The sequence below is a fragment of the Globicephala melas genome, chromosome 19 (genome assembly GCF_963455315.2).
Source record: "Globicephala melas chromosome 19, mGloMel1.2, whole genome shotgun sequence".
Classification (NCBI taxonomy): domain Eukaryota; kingdom Metazoa; phylum Chordata; class Mammalia; order Artiodactyla; family Delphinidae; genus Globicephala; species Globicephala melas.
In genome coordinates, this window is record NC_083332.1 from 52757075 (window position 1) to 52778446 (window position 21372).

Sequence of the window (21372 nt, forward strand, 5' to 3'; positions counted from 1 at the left end):
ACATGAATTCAAAGTATCTTGGAGATGTTTCAGAGAATCATAGAGGTCATGATTTAAAGAAACTTAAAAAATGTCAGCTAGTCCTACGTCTTGAATTCCCTCCATGACATCTTTTGTGAGCTTCACAAACACCCTTAGTAACCTGGAACGTGACAGCCTATCCAACATTTTTTTTAAGTGATTAACTTCAATAAACAAAATTACTCTGTCAAAATCTTCTAAAAGTTTCTGAATGCTTATTCTCAACTTCCGTACACATCTTCTCCCGACCAACAGCGACTAGTTCAAAGACCGGCATCCGTGCATGGACCACGTTTTGATTAGCTTTCCTGTAGTGGAGGCCGGAGCAGTGATGATGTAGAAGAGATGGGAGAATTGCTGGAGTGATGGTTGGAGTAGCGAGAAGAGATGAGATGAGGTGCGCAGTGGAGGGAATGACTTTGCTATCCGATATTTTAATCAGCAATTTAGACATAAAAATCAATGGCATGATAACTGCATTTTCAGAGGACACAAATCCAGGAGGAAAAGCCAATTTTTTTGGATGAAAGAATTAGGATCCAAGAAAGAGCCAGACAAATCAGAATGATGAATCTAATCTAATAAGACCACATTTAACATGAGTAAATATAATTCTTTGGACTAGGATCAAAAAATTCAACTGCCCTAGAGGATGAGAGAGCTTTTCATTTTCTTATCTATTTAATCATCATCTATTAATTTTTACCTTGTCTCATTCCAAAGACAGCTTGAAATAGCTTAAAAAGAAATAGATAGAGCAGCGATTCTCTAAGTGTGCTTCCCAGACCAGGAGCAGCAGCACCTGGAGATCTGTTAGAAATGCAAATTCTGGGGCTTCCCTGGTGGTGCAGTGGTTAAGGATCCACCTGCCAATGCAGGGGACACGGGTTCGAGCCCTGGTCTGGGAAGATCCCACATGCCACAGAGCAGCTAAGCCCGTGCGCCACAACTACTGAGCCTGCGCTCTAGAGCCCGCGAGCCACAGCTACTGAGCCTGTGTGCCACAACTATGCAAGTCTGCACACCTAGAGCCTGTGCTCTGCGACAAGAGAAGCTGCTGCAAAGAAAAGCCCGTGCACCACAACGAAGAGTGGCCCCTGCTTGCTGCAACTAGAGAAAGCCCACGTGCAGCAATGAAGACCTAACACAGCCAAATTAATTAATTAATTAATTTTAAAAAAAAGAAAGAAAGAAATACAAATTCTTGGACCTCCCCCATAGACCTACTTAGTCAGGAACGCAGGGATGGGGCCCAGTAATCTGTGCGCTTACAAGTACTCCTGCGAATTCTGATGCACAGTCAAGTTTGAGATCGAATCTAATAGAGTTTAAGATTTATTTTAATGGGAACTCCAAAGCATTCAGAAAGTTAAGATGAAGTTGAGTGTTAGGATAACATAGAGAATGAATGCCAGAAAGCTCTGCAGTGTGTGGGGAGGGGTGCTACAAATTTGGTTCAGAGCTTCCTAGTAGCCAATGCAAAGAAAGAAATATAATCAGTTTCTACACTGCACTGGGCCTGTAATAGCCACACAAACAACCTTTGTGCTGAAATTTGAGGAAAAATTCCCTGTCTTCATAAAGAAGAGAATGTGTATTTTAACAAATATTGGGTTCAACAATATCCCTTCAGTAAGTAAAACAGTGGGTTACTGAAGGTTGTTTCTTTGGCCATGTATCTCCCAATTGAACCAATGATGGGGCAAGATTAGGGATTTCTATTGAGTGTGAAATCGAAATATATGATTGGGCTCTATTGAGCTGCATCAGTAAAGAAGCAGTCTTCCGGAAGAGGAAGGTTTTCATCATACAGTTCTTCGTGTAATGGTCTGAGTGTTTGGATTCCTGTGGTCCATGCTGAGGATACTGATGATCTGAGGGAGGAACAAGACGGCAAGAGATCTAAAATCCTTTCCCATGAGCCACCCCTGCCTTCCTTTCACCTGGAAAATAAAAGGGGACCTTCTCCATATCTACTTGCCTCTTCTTTGCTAAATCCTTCACTGGGCCAACTTTATCTCAAATTGGAAAATTAATAAACTATAACTGGGCTGATTCCTCTGTCATCCACTTAGTGGTGTCCTTTAAGAAATAATTTATAAGCTTTTGCACAGCAAAGGAAACCATGAACAAAACGAAAAGACAATCTACAGACTGGGAGAAAATATTTGCAAATGATGCAACCGACAAGGGATTGATTTCCAAAATATACCAACAGCTCATACGGCCCAATATCAAAAAAACAAACAACCCAATCAAAAAATGGGCAGAAGACCTAAATAGACATTTCTCCAAAGAAGACATACAGGTGACCAACAGGCACATGGAAAGATGCTCAACATCGCTTATTAGTAACAAAATGCAAATCAAACCCACAATGAGGTATCGCCTCTCACTGGTCAGAATGGCACCATTAAAAAGTTTACAAACAATAAATGCTGGTATAGAGAAAAGGGAGCCGTCCTACACTGTTGGTGGGAATGTAAATTGGGGCAGCCACTATGGATGACAGTAGGGAGGTTCCTCAAAAAACTAAAAACAGAGTTGCCATATGATCCTGCAACCCCACTCTTGGGCATATATCCAGACAAAGCTATAATTCGAGAAGATACATGAACCCCTATGTTCACAGCAGCACTGTTTACAATAGCCAAGACATGGAAGCAGCCTAAATGTCCATCAACAGATGAATGGATAAAGAAGATACATATATACATATATATGCATACACACACACATACATACAATGGAATACTACTCAGCCATAAAAAAGAATGAAATCATGCCATTTGCAGCAACATGGATGGACCTAGAGATTATCATACTAAGTGAAGTAAGTCAGTAAGAGAAAGACAAATACCATATTATATCACTTATATGTGGAATCCAAAAAAAATTGACACAACTGAACTTATTTATAAAACAGAAATAGACTCACTAACATAGAAAACAAACTTATGGTTACCAAAGGGGAAAGGGTGGTGGAGGGATAAATTTAGGAACTTAGGATTAACAAAGACACACTACTGTATATAAAATAAACAACAAGGACCCACCTATAATGGAAACGAATCTGAAAAAGAATATATATATGTATATGTATAACTGAATCACTTTACTGTCTACCTGAAACATTGTAAATCAACTATCCTTCAATAAAAAAAGAAATAAATTATGTCTTCTTTGATATTATTAGCATATCCAATGGAAATTAACAGAGCTCAAGCCAGAGCTTTGGGGACAAGAATACACAGCAGCCTACCATGGTTTATAGGTAACAGAATGACAGCCTAGTGGTCAGAAACTCAAACTTTGAAGCCATATAAAAAGGGCTTGTACCCCAGTTCTGGTACCTACAATAGGGCCTTGTACAAGGTACTATATCTTCTTTAGGCTTAACCATCCTCCTGAACAAAATGGAGATGAAAATGGTCCATACCTTAATACCCAACCTGTAGCATCATCATCAAGTAAGCAACATTTGTTGAGTCTAGTAGAACATAAAATGAAAATAGCTAGACATCTCCCATGAGACTTTACAGGGTTGACATCCATCACTTCATAGACAATAGAAAACAAAGTACAGACGCCAAGGCTAGCTTGCCTTCCTTCAGCTTCTAGATAGAATCTGAGCATCCCAAGTCAGTGTCTTTTACCAAGACCACCAAGCATCTCTTCCTCTCTACCTCAGCTTTGATTTTGATAATATTTGAAGCAGAGCCCACAGGATAAAGAACCACCAAGCAAACAGAGTGTGAGAGCTGGGGTGGGGCCGGGGGGGAGTGGGCTTCACAGACGGAGCCAAGGTCCCGCAGCGCACTGATGGCAGTGCAGGAAGTGGAACCCACGCACCCTGCATCTGTTTCCTTCCACCATTTTTCTCTTAGTCTTCTTGCCCCTGATTCTTGACATTACTGATTTTAGTCACACTGAATTTACTTGCGTTGCAGATTTCATGGTGTCACGGGGTATAAGATAAGCAAGGAGCTTGAAGATCTTGATTCAAGTCTCAGCTCTGCCATGGACTGATTGTGTTGTCTTTGGCATAGCCAGCTTTCTTATTTGAGGCTCAACATTCACATCTATCTAATGGGAATAATAATATCTGCACTTCTTGCCTTTCTAGGATTGTTACAAGGTTTAATGAGATGTGTATAAAAGCACATTATAAACTGCACTATGCTATGCAAATGGATGAGTTATTTTTTAAAGAGACTGCTTCCAAATTTCCCTGTACCTCCCTCATTCTGTGTTTTGAGTTTTTCAGGGTCCCTTTCTCATACCTCGGCCTTCATTCCTTCAGGATGCTAAGGCTCAGTAATAACCCTTTAAGCCTATTATTTGACTAATAATTTAGTGTGGGAGGGAAACAAAACAGCCTTATTTTTATAATTATACCAATATTTGAGAGACATAGGATCACTTAGAAGACCATTACATCAAGCGCTTCGCAGCAGTATTTCTTTTTGCAATGCTCTCAAATGTTTAAGAGCCATGTAAAAATTAGGTAAGAGAGACATTTGCCAATTACCCCTGATATGGGCCTGAGTCATCAGGCATAGTCATTGCTACCCCCTCAAAATTTCCAGGTGAAAAATCAAATTATCTTAGCGAATACTGGACACTATAATTATGATGATGTATGGCTTGATGTGCCCCTGTGTTTTCCTGTTGTGTTCGGAGAAAAAACGTGTTTGATAGACCCAAGTTTAAGTTCATGGGTTCACCATTCATTGTCTGTGTGGCCTTGGGCAAAGAACTTATTATCTCGAAACAATGTTGCTGGTTTTGTTTGAAAAAAGAAAAAAAATGAGGTCAGTAATGGCTGTCCAGTGGGTGATTTAGGGTTATTGATTATGGTATTTGTTTTCATTTGTATTTTGGTTTCATGAGACAGAGACCACACATATAACCTATTATGAAGACATGCGTGAAGTATCAAGGGAACTCTTGGATATCTGAGGGCAGGAGGCATGTGGGGCTGGGTTTCACCACATGTAGAGACTGAACCCTTCCATCCTTGATAACTCAGCAGTGAGGTGTGTATAACTCACCCTGGTATAGCCTGTTAGGTTGGCTCTGTGACCCAGCTCAGTTCTATTTTTTTGACATCCTTTCTGGTACTAAGTTTTTCTCCTGATGCATGTTTCCCAATTCATAGTTTTTGAGAGAACGTCCAGTTCTCAGGCCAGCTCATTTACTTTATACTGAATGGGCTCCTGCTTAGATTGTGAGTGGCCACTCCTCCAACATTGGGTCCACCACTGGGTCAATCAGTGGGCAAAGAGACAAGAAGTCATAAACCTGGTCCCTTGGATGTGCCCCTTCGTCAAGGGCATGGCTGAAGTTTCCTTAGAGACGGAGTAGGGCGTCATCTGTGAGGGCTCAGTTTCTAGGCTTGGCTTCGATTCGGATCCTGACTTGGACAGTTTCTAAAGATGCGACCTTACACAAGTAACTTAATCTTGTTGAGTCTAAGTTTCCTCATCTAAAAAATGGATATGATAGTTCACACCTCGTAGGAGTGTCATTGAGTCTTAAATAACAAAAGGGAAGTGTTTAGCACGGTTTCTGCCACGAATTGAACCCTCAGTAAATGCTGGATAGGTCCATATCAGGAGGAGGTGTGTGGGCAGGCACCATGAAACAGGTCTGATGCAACACATAAGGGTACTTCATTAACAACTGTTCACCTCCTCTGTGTGTTGAGATGAACAACAATGACCCGTCCTCTGTCCCCTGGGATACACCTCCTTCATGTTTCTGTCCTCAAGTTGGCTGGCATTCTCCACGATCCTGACAGAATCACTGCATGCCTCACTGACAAAATGGGATGCTACAGGATTTTATAAGGTCTGCCTTAGCCCTTCTCGCTGGAATCAAGTAGCTGGCTCCCCGTCTACAATCACTGGGCCCACTTCACGCTGGATGGAGATTGGCCGCCGTATCGAGCAGCGTAGAAAGCATCTAGGATGCAGCCTTCTCCAGGGGCTGGAACGTTTACGGCACTGTTGAGTCATTTCTTCTGGCATTTTTCCATCAGGGTCTTGGGAAATCCTAAGTTTTCACACAGAGGATATAACACAGTGAACTGAAATATGCGTGAAATGAGATGGGGTGTTTGACTTGGGACGTAGAAATTCCTTTTATTGTTATACAGCGATGCTTTATTTATTTGATTGTGTCGGAAAATGGACTATTTCACAGAAGTGAAGCTTACAGATACCTGAAGTTTTCCCACTTCAGCTCTGAAACTATTTGTAACTCTTGTTTAATGGGAATCTTCCTAAAATGTATCTCACACGTCAGCCTTCTTCTTAACAGAAGATGCAGATATTATTATTGAGTACTTACTATGTACTTGGCACCATTCTTAATGCTTAACTCTTATTAACAACCCTGTGGCATGGGTGCTACCATAGCCCCCATTTCACAGACAAGGAAATTGAGGCTTAGAGAAGTTGAGTAACTGAGCCAAGGTTACACAAGGAGAAGTCATGGAATTGAGATTTGTGCCCAGATCTCCCCGAGCTCTTAAAAAACTGGCCACATTATTGGAGAATATTTTGGTTAATAAATGACCCTAAGAACTATTAACCATCTAAGCAGGACCTTTGGAAGTCTACACATACATTTCAGGAATGTGTCCAAGACGCTGAGCATCCCTTGGCCGCTTTTTAAAAGGAGTTAGGGGACTTCCCTGGTGGCGCAGTGGTTAAGAATCCACCTGCTAATGCAGGGGAAACCGGTTCGAGCCCTGGTCCGGGAAGATCCGACGTGCCACGGAGCAACTAAGCCCGCGAGCCACAACTACTGAAGCCCGCACGCCTAGAGCCTGTGCTCCGCAACAAGAGAAGCCACCGCAATGAGAAGCCCGCGCAAGACAATGAAGAATAGCCCCTGCTCGCCGCAACTAGAGAAAGCCTGCACGCAGCAAGGAAGACCCAACGCAGCCAAAAATAAATAAAATAAATACATTTTTTAAAAAAGGAGTTAGTACTCAAACTGGCAGCACATTTTTTGGGATATTCATGAATATTCCTTCATTCAGTGGATGTTGCGTGAGTCCCTACTGTGTTGCTGTGGGCATAATGTATGCCACGTGTTCTGGAAGCAAAGAAATACGAGGCATGCAGCTGCCTTCAGAAAAGGTACATGTTAGGGATACTTCAGTGGGGCGATATGTGCATCTTGCCTCATTTGTGTCCAGAAAAACCTAAAAAAGGGATGATTCTTGAACCCATCTTTCAAGGAAGCCATCCTCCTTGCCCTTACCCATTCCTTATGGGTGAGACTGATAAGTAGAGACCAGGGGATGTAGGTAGAGTTAGATGCTTCCTTGGCTCCAAAGAGGCCAAGGAAGAAATGGGCCACCTGTGTTTAAGAAAGAGTTCGCGTCTTACTTGAAAAGGAAGCTGTGGCTGGACGCTAACGGGCCTTGGGCCAAACCGAGGAGTTTGGTTTCTATAACCCGTGTCTTTCCTAGATGGCAGCTTATGAAAACAGGCAGTACATTAGAACCACAGCTGGTGGGAAAAAATACATGTTGAGTGAGATATGTGTTCCCACTTGATTAGTTCACGGGTGTTAGACGCAATTCCCAGTTGCAGCTCTTGAAAAAAATCCAACAGTTCAGAGCATTGGTAGCATCATTAGAATCAAGTATGTGGTTTTCCAAGGCAATGACTTTGATATATTTTAATGATAACTTTCTTATTTCAAAAGTAATATGTTTGTAGAAAATACCTAATGACTTCTCTCAGCCAGAGGTAACTAAAGTTTTTGAAATGAACCCTCCAGTCTTCCCATCCCCATTGGTCCCTCACTTTGACCTATATTCTTCGAGTCACCCTCCTGCAGCTGGACCCAATGTGGTCTCTTAATGGCTCATAGTCACCATTATGGGTACCGTTTATGGCTCGGCGCTCATGTAAGTCGATGGGATGGTTGAGGTGTGACGGTTGTTTTGAGACCTTTTAGGTTAGGTCTTTTTTCTCTTTGTTTTTCACACAATGGCGGATGGCCATTGTGTCTGGCTGCTTTCCATGTGTCTTCTTATAACCTCTTCCTAGTATATTTTTTACCCTTGATTAACTGCTAGAACAGCTAATGACCAGGCTGGTTAATACATACTTTTAAAATAAGACTAAGGAGGCTCTGAGTGGGAGCAAAGGGACTCTCTTTTGAATTAGAGCGTGAACTCTGCAACTGCCATTTGAAGGGCTGGGAAAGCATTAGTTGTCTAGAAAGATCACTGCTTTACTTTATTGGTGACATCTAGCTAAGTAACATTACTATTAGGCATGTTTCATCAGAAAATTTAAAAAGAAAGGAGAGAGGAATTGGGGAGCGGGCGAAGGGAGGGAATGGGAAGGAAAGAAAACTCAAGCCAGTGCTTTCTTTCGGATCTCATTGTGAATTTCTTTTTTCATGTTTGCTGTTCACAGTGGTTTAAACTTCATTGACTTGATGGTGCGACAAGGGAATATCGACAACCCTCCCAAGACCCCCCTGGTGCCAGGATTTGAATGTTCTGGGATTGTTGAAGCTCTGGGAGACAGCGTTAAAGGATTCGAGGTAATGTTTTGACTTCTGACTGAAAGGATGATATCTATCTGGAATCCATTAAGATAATAAAAGAGTATGCAAGATATGTTTGAAATAATCTATAACGTGTCTTATTGTTATTGTCTCATTATTTGGGTTTATTAACAGTGGTTGTAAATGATAGGACTTTCCAAACGTCTCATACCTTTCCCATGTACCGTCTTGTTGTTCCTGGCAACGGTCTGGTGAAGGGGCCAGGGGAAACCTTAGCATCCCCTTTATTCATTTTATACAGTTATTAATAAGATTAAAATTAATACAGCTATGAATTTGGCCTTGTATTAACTAAGTGTACATCCCTCCTCTCTCTATCCGTGGCTCTCATTTCCCCATCACTTCAGGCTCAAAAGTCAACTACAAAACGCAAAAGTTGGGGAGAAGTAGCCTCTGTATTTTATAATTGGGTTCCTTTAAATACCTACTTAGCTGATGCATCTAAGCGATCATTTATAAATCGTTATTTCAGACACTGGGAAAGTGGCATTTTTGGATGAGGATTTTAAAGCCGAAGGGGAGAGGTGACTGACAATGAGACAGGATCGGCTATGGGCTGGTGGCTTGGGGAGCAGGGCAAGGGATAAAAAGGGTTATTATATTATTCTGACTACTTTTGTACATGTTCAAAATTCCGCATAATAAACTTTTTTTTATCGCTGAAAAGATGTATGACCCTTCCTACCATTATCATGCAAATCAAGTAGGATCTTGTCTATAAAAACTGAAAAACTATGGGCAAATCAATTGCACAAAATTGCGGTAGTTTGGAGCAAGAAAAAACAGTGGAAATCAGGCATAAGAGCTCTCGCTCGACTTTAAATGCTTCCCACGGAGAGATGAAGGGACCTCACATTTGAGAATCTACCATAACTAGAAACATGGGGAAGTTACTGTTTTTCAGCCTGCAAGGTAAATATTGTTATCCCCTTAGAGATGAAGTTCAGAAGGGTTCAGTAATTTCCATGTGGTCAGAAAGATAATAAGTAGTAGCTGCAGCTGGATTCAAATCACCAGAGCCTCTTTACTCTTCCTGCAGTCCCACGCTCTTTCCCTCTGTTCTCCACCTGCAACCACTGCGACAGTTAACACAGGGAGAGAAGCGCTATAAAAGGCAAAGCCAGAATGCGCCCTTGGAATTGATTCTGAGGCTGCTCAGCTCTCGGTGCCTCGGAGCCTCAACATACTGTGAAAATATCAATATGCTCCCGATTCATTACGATGAACGTCTGGAAATCTCATCCCGCTCATCCGTCTTTTTGCCGGTGGTTTCCAGATAACGTGGCAGAAAAACGTTGAGAGAGCAGTAGATGCGCTTTTTCTTTTCTTTCCTATGACTTTACATTTTCTGTCCCCAGGTAAGCAATCTAACCTCACGTGGCAGCACCATCTCTCCCTGAAAGTGCTGCACGTGAGCGCTATGATCTGCTCTTCGCCCCTCCACGTGGTCCCAAAGGAACAGTTCATACCGTTTGCGCTATTCATCTTGAGCACTGGATAAATAACCCACCATTTTAGACTGTAACAGCAGATAAGGATGTTGTTGGCCTTACTGTAGAGGGAGGAATCACTGCTTGATTACTTGTATTGTTTCCCTTACATGTGATCTTTCTTCTGCTAGTTAGCCCTGACTTGCTATTTGTCAAACCGATCCATCACCCCCTCCACCCTCCTCCAGTACGTTCAGTTGCACAAACAAACAAAAGCAGCCACCTACAGCCTTCCAGTCAGGGTGTGATTTGGGAGAAAACCAATACTAATAGGCCCTCTGTAATTCTGACTTAAAACTTTCAATCATGTTGGAGATGGGATTCCACACGGCAACACACTGAGTAGCTCTTGGCTTGACGGATTGAAGGGAGCCTTGAAAAGTTGTTGCCAGAGGCTCAGCACTAAAGGAATCATTTGGGCTTAGTCGCCCAGGACTAATTTCGTTTTTTTAAACAGAATCAAGTAATGAGGTGAATTGGATGTTTAAAAAAAAAAAAAAAAAGGTTCCCCACCGCTGGACTCTGAGACTGGGGCTGCTGATCTGATGGCTGGTCCTCTTTTTGCCATTTTGATAGTGAAACAAGAAGTCTGGAGCAGTCAACCCTGCTGGGATGGCTACGACCATCACTGCCAAGGTGGTCTGGGCTGGCTATGACCATCACCGTCAAGGTGGTCTGTGACAGCACAACCATCGCTGTCAAGGTGGTGGAAACACTCTTTTCATAGACTCTGTTGACACTGGAGGCCATCAGCTGCTCTGTGGTGTTATGGATCTTTGGGTTTGCATGATTCTGTGCAAACTAGGATGCCAGTGTTAGACTCTAGAGATCCTCTGGTCCAAGCTAGGGCATCTGAGATGATATTCCTGACATCATCATTTGGTTTTTAACGCTTAGACAGCTGTTCCTCTGCTTCATGAAACTCAGTGGGTCGATATTTAGCTTTTGATCATTCAACTGTGAAATCCATGAGATCAGGAACCAATCTGTTCTTTTTAAGAGTTAGCATTAATTGTTCTCTCCTCGTTTTACATGCACAGTGCCAAGTGGATTGCATGCATATTATGTCATTTAATCTCCATAAGGACCTGTTCCTAATATTATACCCATTTAAAAGCTGAGAAAACTGAGACTTAAAGAGTTAGACTAATATTCCCAGACTTGGTAGGTTCCCCTGTTGTACATCCTTATATAAATTTATTTCTTCTTTGTAGCACTTAGGTGTAATGAATTAACTATTTGTATCTGGAGTCAGCCTACCTAGATTCACGTCCCAGTACAGCTACTCTTTGGCTACATGACTTTGGGCATGTGCTTTCATCTCTCTTTGCCTCAGTTTAAATGTCTGTAAAACCTATGATCATTCGTCTGTAATATGGTGCTGTAACAAAACCCATCTCACAGGAGGCTTTTGTTGTTGTTTTTGAGCAGGGGTGAAAGAGAAATCCTAAACTAGAAAGAAAATAAAACAGTCGAGTCGATCATAAAAATATATATACACTAAAACACACACATATGAAAGCCGTTAATTTACTGAGAAATCACTATGACCACAGCAATCTGAATATTGCATTTAAAAGTTATAGTATAAGCAACTAACATCAAATAGCAGAATGGTTCAATTGAACTAGCACTTGGCAGCTCGTGTAAGCCATCAGTGATAGTTTACTTCGTATTTACCTTTAATAATGATATGCTATGAAAAAAACTTAGCATATGATTATAACCACTTTAAAGGGAAGACTGCTTTTTTTTCTTTTTTTTGAATGGTGTCTGGCTATGTAAACCACTGATAAAAAAAACCCCCAGTATTCAGCCCTGCCTCATCTAATCATGAGGTAAAGCATGTGACAGCCTTAGGACAATGTCTGCCATATAATACGTGTGCAATAAACGTTAGTTGTTATTCCTCACACCCGATGGCATTTTCCTAGTTCACTCTAAGCCTGGCTGCTCTTGTTCAATCTCTTGCACTTAGATTTACATGGCTCCTCTGATGGACCACGTTTCACATCCGATGTAATCGGTAATCCATTGATGCAAATACCACAGTGAACTAACCTGGCAAGGAATCTATATGGGGTGGGAGAGAATAGCTGAGAGTAGATTTGACTCCTAGCCCCTTTGACCTTCCCAGTTCCCAAACAGGGAGATTAGATGAGAGGTTAAATCAGTAATATGACCTTCCAACACTAACATTCCACGGCATGTGATGTGATGCACGTTGTATCGATACATTTATGCTCCAGAAGAGGGGTAGAGTCCCTGGCTTCCATGGCCCCTGGGAAGCTTGCACAGATGGACTTCAAGAGCATCCACAGGGACTTCCCTGGTGGTCCAGTGGTTAAGAATCCACCTTCCAAGGCAGAGGACACCGGTTTGATCCCTGGTCGGGGAACTAAGATTCCACATGCCACGGGGCAACTAAGCCCACGTGCGGCAACTACTGAGCCTGTGCACTCTGGAGCCCACTCGCCACAACTAGAGAGAAGGCTGTGTGCCACAACTAGAGAGAAGCCCACGTGCCACAATGAAGAGCTCGCGTGCTGCAATGAAAGATCCTGCCTGCCGCAACTAAGACTTGACACAGCCAATAAATAAATAAATAAATTCTAAAAATTGTTTCTCGTTAAAAAAAAAAAGCGTCCACAAATGCCTTGAAAGGCAGGTGAGGTGAAGGTGTGCATATTTGAGGGTTTGGGGTTTCTTTTTTTACTGGGAAGGACTCTTTAGTTTTCGTCAGATTCTTAAGAATATTTGAGAAATCTCTCAGAAAAGATTAAGAAACCTCCACTAACTCTGTGCTTCCCTATTCCCAGATCGGGGACCGTGTCATGGCATTTGTCAATTACAATGCCTGGGCAGAGGTGGTCTGCACACCAGTGGAATTCGTCTACAAGGTCCCAGATGACATGAGCTTCTCCGAGGCCGCTGCGTTCCCTGTGAACTTTGTCACGGCCTACATGATGCTCTTTGAAGTTGCCAACCTGCGAGAAGGGATGTCTGTGCTCGTGCACTCTGCTGGCGGTGGCGTGGTAAGTGGGCTGCTTGTGAGGCCTCCTCCCCAGGGTCAGGATGGAGGAAGTGCAGTGACGCCCAGCTGATGATGAGATTCCTGTGTGAGCTGTGTCCATTCGTAGGGATGAGCGCTATGGTTCTGGTGAAGCTCACATGGATGGTGGAATTTGTACAGAGGATTGCGTGTGGGGTAGGATGAGCCTCAGGGATGGTTTCCCTGGAGTCTGGAAAGGTCTCCAAGATGGCGTGTTAGGACTCAGTGTGTCTCAGAGATGGATTCTGTAGAGAAGCACTCTCATTCTTGGTATCTCAGTGAGCTGTTACGTCAATCGTCGCGAGCCGCTTCGTAAGTCGTGTACTACTAACATTAGCTGCAACACCAAAACGGAGGATGATTTACTTTTCCAATAAGTTGCCACGAATTCGTGACGCTTCCCATAGTAATGGCGCCCTTATTCATTTGTGTTCTGATATATTTTCTTGAGTGGGAGAGAGGTAGACAGAGATTGTCCTAGCACAACAGGAATTACACTTTAACCTAAGTCTACCCATGAGAGTGGCTGCCTACGTGAATGTCATCTGTAAGGTGTGTTTTTGACAAGGGGGGAAATAATGGAAATTAAAATCGCTGCTCTGGAGCTAAGGGATGGCATAGGTTTCTTCCATGGTTTGGATGGGTCTCGGTACCAGTCACTCCATATGTATTGCACAGCTGTCCCGTGGCAAGCACTGTGTTCCCATCGTGGTCTACTGGGGTTGGAGGAGAACTCTTTGAGAGTAGGAGACATTACTCATTAATTCAACAATTATGTATCAAATACATACTATGTCTTGGACTTTATGGGAATAGAGATTAAAAAGAGAAGGTCCAGATACACCATCCAGTATCTGTGTGAGAGGTTCTTGGTGTTGGGGATTCTGTGGTTTGATGAACTCAGAGATGAACTCTTAGGTTAGGTGTGTCTTGATGTTTTCACTGGAGGTTCTACTAACATTGATTTTTTTTTTTTTTTAATCCTGGCTTTCTACAACTACCAAAACCCTACATAGTGTTAAGCACATTTCCGGTTTTCCTTTCCAAGAAGACAAGCTCACATACAAAAATGTGAAGGCAGAGACGTGACACTTTAGGAATGCTTTAAGAGGAGTCCCGTCAATCACTTTAGCAAATTTGCCAATGTCTTTTGACCATGAGTAAAGATACAATAAGAGTTAAAATATCCCTCAGAAAAGAAATGGATTTTGGTGCCACTGAATCTGTTAACAGCAAGCAAGCCATTTAGAATGCTGGCATTTATGAGCTCGGTGCGCTCAGCATACAAAGCATGAGAGACCTGTTTTCATATTATCAACATAAGCGCCAGGCTTTACGATGGGGCTGGACTCAGTTCTGCTGAGAGTCCATGTTGAAACATTGGCACTGATGATGTTTCGTTTCATGTTTTGATTTTGTTTGTTTGTTTGAGTTTGTTCTTGGAACCAAGAGAAATGTATCAGGGACATGGGTCTCACAGAAGAGAAAAAAAGTCTTGGAAAATAACAAAAGTTCTTATCATGCCTTGTTCTAAGCTCACAGACGGTACAACAGCAAGAAATAAAACGTGAAACAGATGAAGGAACTGGGGAGAAGGGACAGTGAGGGTAGGTAACTAAGCTGCCGCATGTAATGTGGGCTTTGATGTGCTAAAGCTTTGTTGAAGGCTCTTGCTTCCTAATAGTGAGTTGTGCAAAGAGAAAAATGACCAGTCACGTGCACTAATGTTCATTTGATGGAAATAAACCAGTTATTAGGAAAACCATAACTAGTACTGGGTTTTAAGACTGGGGGAATCTTTCTCTGTGGTTTCTCATAAGAAATCTATGCTGACAAGCAATGAACATCCATCAACAAAACGGTTATAATAAATGCAATGTCTGTGATGCTTTTCCTTATGGTGTGCTTGTAATGTAGTCCAATAGCACCGAAGTAATGCAACATTTAGCAAAAGCAAATACCCTGGGCCAAGAAGGATGTGGTCTGGCTTAATCCATGGACAGTTGAAGGGTGTGGTTGGAATGCCCAGCTTTCAGGTGGGTGGGTCTCCTTAAATAACATTTTTCCAACCAAGATTTGCTAAGTGGTTTTGCGCACAGAGTTCAAGGTTTCCCTGAGAGGAAAGTTTTTTGGCCAAGTGCATAACCACATACGTGAATGCTTAAGCAAGCTGAGGTGGAATTGACACTGTCTTACAAAACCCAACAAGTTCTAAAGGGAGCCCAGACCATTTCACCACCCCACGGTGGAAAGACCAGCGAGTCACCCCAGGGCAGAACTAGACTCCTCCCAAGAAGACAGCCAGCCACAGCTCTCATGATGGGGGGAGCTCCCTGGGGAGTACTTTTTATGCATTATCTGTGATACCCTGGAGAGGTGTGGAGCTGCTTCCCATCACTGTTGGGTAGGTCTGGCGTGGTTGCTGTGGTAGGCAGGATGATTCCCTTCCCCCCACACACACCCCCCAGATATCTATGTCCTAATCCCTTACATGGCAAAAGGAATTGTGCAGATGTGATTAAGGAAAGGACCTTGAGATGGAGAGACTATCCTGGATTATCCAGGTGGGTCCGACGTACCCATAAGGGTCCTAAAAGATGGAAGAGGGAGGGAGGAGAGTCAGAAAGAGATTCAGAGATGTTACCCTGCTGGCTTTGATGATGGAGGAAGAGACCGTAAGCCAAGACATGTGGGCAGTCTCTACATGCTGCAAGAGATAAGGAAAGGGATTCTCCCCTGGAGCTTCCAGAAGGAACGCAGCCCTGCTAAAACCTTGATTGTAGCCGAGTGAAACCCATTTTGGGGAATTCCCTGGCGGTCCCGTGGTTACGACTCTGCGATTCCACTGCAGGGGGCCCGGGTTCTATCCCTGGTCAGGGAACTAAGATTCCACAAGCTACGCAGCGTGGCCGGAAAACAAAAAAACAAAAAACCATTTTGGACTTCTGATCTCCAGAACTGTAATATAATACATCTGTATATAATGTAATACAGATTACATTCTTACTTATCCTATTACAGTAAACTCTAATAGAATAAATTGGTTTTGTTTATTTGCTTTTAGCCATGGACTTGGTGGTAATTTGTTGCAGCAGCAATAGAAAACGAATACAGCCACTTTCTCTGGGCTGCCTCCCTTCCCAGTGTGGAAAGCCCACAGAGGCCTGAAGAAAACACAAGTAACAAGTAACAGAACTAGGATTCACACCCTAATCTGGCTGATTCTAAAATCTATTCTCTTTCCACTTGACAACCCAATCATTCATTCCTTCACTTATTCATTCATTCAACATATATTTGTTCATCTTCTACCTTAGTGCCAACTACAGACATTTCAAAGAGCCAAAGACTATGGCCTGGGTACATGTTTCCTAATTTGATGATGATGACAAAGAAAGTTCAACCTAATTAGGATAAAGTTTCCTAAACTGAGTTCATATAAAGTGTGCAGTTGTAATGGCACCAAGACTTCTGTCTGATTTTTATCAAAGGCTGTGATGGGATATTTGCAGATAGGAAGTGAGAAATGCCACCCTAAACTGTAATATGGAAGGAAACTTTAATATATTATAGGAAAATAATTCAATCCAAAGCCAGTCACTTTCTCATTGGAACTGCCCAAGTGTCAACACTGCTCTGTCACATCTCTGAAGACATTGTTGATTTCCTCTGACAGTAGCACGGCCAGATGGTGTAAGACAATAACGCCACTAATGAAATCTTTAGAACCTGGTTGAAGATTCCTCACAATCTCATAAAGGAAAAGTAAGAAAATACATAAGCAAGTGGGGCTCTTGTCAGGAACTCCCTTAGAGGGTTTTGCTGCCAATCCCATTAACAAGCTGCCATGGCCTTGAGCATCTTAACTGGGGGTGTGCTCCATTTCTGGAGAATAACCTTACTGTTACTGTGTGGATATTTGCATCCATGTCTGACATCTGATGCTTTCCGGGCTTTCAGAGCCCTTTGACCTTTTTCATCATCTCATCTGAACAGAGAGAACAGAGATGGGCCGCAGATCTTGGAAAGGAAAGCAGAATTTAACTTTCTGACAGAGTTAAATGGCTACTACTCAATTATTAAATTCTATTCATTATGGATGCGGCATTTCCCAGTGTCATTCAGATCACTTCCAAGGAGCTACCAGAGAGGGAGGGCCAGAATCTACAGGGGTGCATGATGAGCCCCGCCCCCCCGACCCTATATAAGGGCTCATGCGTCGGGGGTCCTTCCTGAATGGCTTAACCATACATCATTAACCATACACCATCCTAACACGAACCTGGGAAAGCGTGGGGTGGGCAGGAATCCTTAGTGTGGTGGAGGAATGGGACATATTGGAGAGTCACTCCCATGTCAGCAGAAAAGACACAGCCATCTGCAAGATCACTACAGGAGAACAGTTTGTTGAAAACAAAACCATTGCTGATCATGAACAGCACCAACATCTACCCAGCTACAAGTCAGCGACCCCCAAATCATGGTTAAGTCTTCTCCAGGTACCTCACGTTTGAAATCCTGTGATTCATTCCTGCCACATCATAAATGCAGTAAACGTTTGTGAATCAAAAGCTGTTGCAAGCCATTTTTTTATGTTCTAGAAAAGCTATTTTTTGAGCTAAGGAGGGCCCCATGATTGAGTTAATCTCAGAAAAAAACTCCTTCCTAGGGATCTTGTGAATTTCAGTCTCGTAAGCAATCTTTGGCGGTCTAGCTCATGCCATCCCGCGTTCTGAATATTCTTCTGAGTTTTCTGTCTGCATCCAGTTGCATTATTAATTGAACGTGGCCTCCTTTTCATGGCCCTGTGGCTGTCTCACCACCCCCCATCATCCCATGGTACAGCTATGCTCAGTCTGTACCCTTCAGCACTCCAACTAGAGGGCGCATGCATGAGATCTCAGAGCTGGAAGGAGACAAAGACACCAAGTTTTGTTGCACACTAGCTGTTGAAAACGTTATTCATCTAGCCCTCATAACAACCCTTCCCGTGGGAGAGTACGTGGCAGTGAAGAGTTCAGATCACAAGCTCTAGAGCCAGACTCCCTGGGCTTAATCCCAGCTCCATCTTCCCAAGCCCTCTAAGGCTCTATTTCCTCACTTGTAAAGTGGAGTGACATCAGGGCTAGCCTCAGGTGGCACTCGTGTACTTGGAGCAGTGCTTGCACGTGATAAACACCCAGCGAAAATGAGCTATCGTAATTTCCCAGATTCAGAATTTCAGTGTTGTTCCCAAGGCTGCAACGTCCATTAGGAGAAAAGCTCAAATGTGAACTTAAAATCCAGGGCCAGGAACTCCCAATCCAGTGCTCTTGAGACTAGCCCACAGCAGTGGCCTCGGAATCGTCTGCACCTCCTCTCCTGTCTTCTGCCTGCCCCACCCTGTGCCCTGGACAAGAGAGTCTTCACTATAGCAAGACCTCCTGGTCCCCAGGGGCCTGCAACGCTAGGAAACAGAACCTCTGAAAATTTAAAGAGGACAAAGTGCCTCTGTCATATCCTTCCTGAATAATCCAAGAGACGAGGATTAACTGCCTCTCGGCATCAGCAGGAAGGGCTGTGGCCTGGGGGCTCCCTGGGAAGGTTAAGACCCTTATTCCATAACTGTTCACCTCAGGTAACAGGTCCTCACCCTCCTAAATGTCAAAGATGCTGCAGAGACGTGTCATGGACCAAGGCCCCACCTCCCTGCTTCCAGAAATCTCTGATGCTGGCCAGTGCATGACTCCTCACAAGTCAGCAATATGCCTTTGGTTAAGAAAGAATATATCTAAAAACATTTCTTCCAAGCTAGGTTGGTCTATGTCCGCAAAAGCCTCACGTGATCTTTATTCTAGTTGCTTTTAACTCCTTGACTGAGTCATGACTGAGCCAAAGAAACTGTCTTTATTACAGATATTATAAAGGTTAAATTAGGCCTCTGAGACAGGATTCATTCGCTCAATATTTGTTGAACATATGTATCAGCTCATGAGGGAATAAAAGCTAAAATAGATGGAGTCCAGTAATTTCCATACACTGTCTGTGAGGTAGATACTACTACATCCCCATTTCAACAGAGGAAACTGAGACACAGAGAGGTTAAGTTACTTGCTTCAGGTCACACAACCATGGAGAGGATGAACTGGCATGTGAACTTGGGTCTCTTTGAATACAGAGGCTACGTTTTTAAGTACTGGGAGGCCATGCTCAGAGAAATCGTGCTTCTGCTTAGAATGGAGTGGAATGGATTCCATGCTGTGGGTTTTGTTGGTGAGCTTCCTTCCCGAGGAGCTGAGGACAACCTGGGGTTACTCAGGAGAGCTATCTTCAGGAGGAGGGGAGCATCTTCTGTTGACAAGACCATCCTTTCAAAGAATCAGGCAGATTTAGTGCTGAAGCTGCCCTTGACGTTAACTGTCCAGCTGGAAATAAGCCCTAGGTTGCCATGTCCACGAAGGCGGGGATGGTGCGATCTCTTCATCCCTGTATCCTGAGCACAGAGCCCACTGCCCAGCACACTGGGGTTACCTGATAAATATTTCTAGAGGAAATGGAGGAAGAAAGGGGCCAAAAGGCAGCATTCAAGTTAATTATGAAGACAGTGTAGAACTTAAGGACCCGATTCCAAAGTCAGAGCTGGTTTTCATCCTAGCTTCTCTATTTGCCAGGTGAGAGACCTTGAACAAGCACTTTAACTTCATTGGATCTTGTTTCTTCATCTGTTAAAAATGGGTATAATACCTATCTCAGTTTTTGTATGGTGTTTTAAAAGATGATTATGGGGGCTTCCCTGGTGGCGCAGTGGTTAAGAATCTGCCTGCCAACGCAGGGCAGGGGACACGGGTTCGAGCTCTGGTCCGGGAAGGTCCCACATGCCACGGAACAACTGAGCCCGTGTGCCATACAACTACTGAGCCTGTGCTCTAGAGCCCGCGAGCCACAACTACTGAGCCCACGTGCCACAGCTACTGAGCACGCGCGCCTAGAGCCCATGCTCCGCAACAGGAGAAGCCACCGCAATGAGCCCACGCACCGCAACTAGAGAAAGCCCGCGCGCAGCAATGAAGGCCCAACGCAGCCAAAAATAAATTAATTAATTAATTTAAAAAGAAAGAGGATTATGGAATGGCCTTTGCAAGCTAGCTGGCATAGAGGAAACTCAAGTGTCAGCTGCTGTTATTACTATTACTATTATCATCATATTATTATCTATCTGGTTAGAAAATATTACTCACTGCCACTCTGGCACTTATAGCCAGAAGCAAGAGAGCAGCAAATAGGACAGTCAGTTGGCGGCTGGTTGTTGGAACTTGGAGCAAGGGGCAGATAAAGCCGACCTCAGCATCCTTTGTTTATCTTCCCTGACAGGAGGCTGCACAATGGTCTCATGAATTAGTGGGGTTGTCACATAAGCCCCTTTTCAAACATCACTTCCCTAAAACACCTAAGACATAATTAGACTTTAAGAAGATTTACCTCTGTAGTTCCAGGCCTTGGACATGTGCCAAGAACTCCAAATACAGACTAGACTTTGCTGAGTTTATATAACCCCAGGGACCCGCCCACTTCCCCAGCAACACACCCAAAAGGCCACAGTTGCTTTTCAGAATATTACTGCCCATATTAGGATGAAAACAAATCAATTCAGCTGGGAAAGAATGAGATGTGTAGCAAGAAGCAGCCTCGTCTGTTCTCATGGGTACCCACCAGGCTATCAGCCATGGTCCTGGGTACTCTACCCACCCCGGCCAGCCACTGGTCCCTCTGATGGTGTCCATCCTGCAGCTCACAGCTCACTCCATGAGAAACTCAACAGAATCCCCACTCCTCCCCTGTTCAAAACGTGTTCAGGCTTCTCAGCGGTATGACCTGATATACAGATGAACATTCAACCCCACCTCTCCTCATGCAACCTGCAGTCCTCCTCCCACTCCGCCTCCCCATTCTTCCCACCCACCCCCACCAAGCTTGGTCATTATTCCCCTCCCTCCCCACCCCCAGCCCCTGTCTCTGTCTCTCATCTCTCTTTGCTTGGCTCTCTTTCTATCTCTTTGTCTATCTTTCTGTCCGTTTCTCGGACTGTATCTCTATCTCTTGCTCCTTTCTTTCTCTTCCTCTGTACCTTTCTCTTCTTCCCTCTCTCTTCTTTCTCTCCTTCCTCCCTTGCTTTTATCTTTTTTCTCTTTCCTTCCGTCCTTCCTTCTTCCTTCCTTCCTTTCTCTTGTT

General features: G+C 43.5%; 1 protein-coding gene and 1 non-coding gene across 2 annotated transcripts in view; one reads left to right on the forward strand and one right to left on the reverse strand.

Moving 5' to 3' along the window:
- The window catches only part of VAT1L (vesicle amine transport 1 like), a 148909-nt gene that overhangs the window by 15512 nt on the left and 112025 nt on the right, over nt 1–21372 (forward strand). The window contains exons 2-3 of the mRNA XM_030863276.2: nt 8469–8598; nt 12932–13147. Of these exons, the coding sequence (XP_030719136.1) occupies nt 8469–8598; nt 12932–13147 (346 nt within the window). The remainder of the gene's footprint in view (nt 1–8468; nt 8599–12931; nt 13148–21372) is intronic.
- On the reverse strand, nt 11781–11934 carry LOC115857060 (small nucleolar RNA SNORA15). Its single transcript, XR_004041104.1, has one exon. It is a non-coding gene; the product is annotated as a small nucleolar RNA SNORA15 (small nucleolar RNA).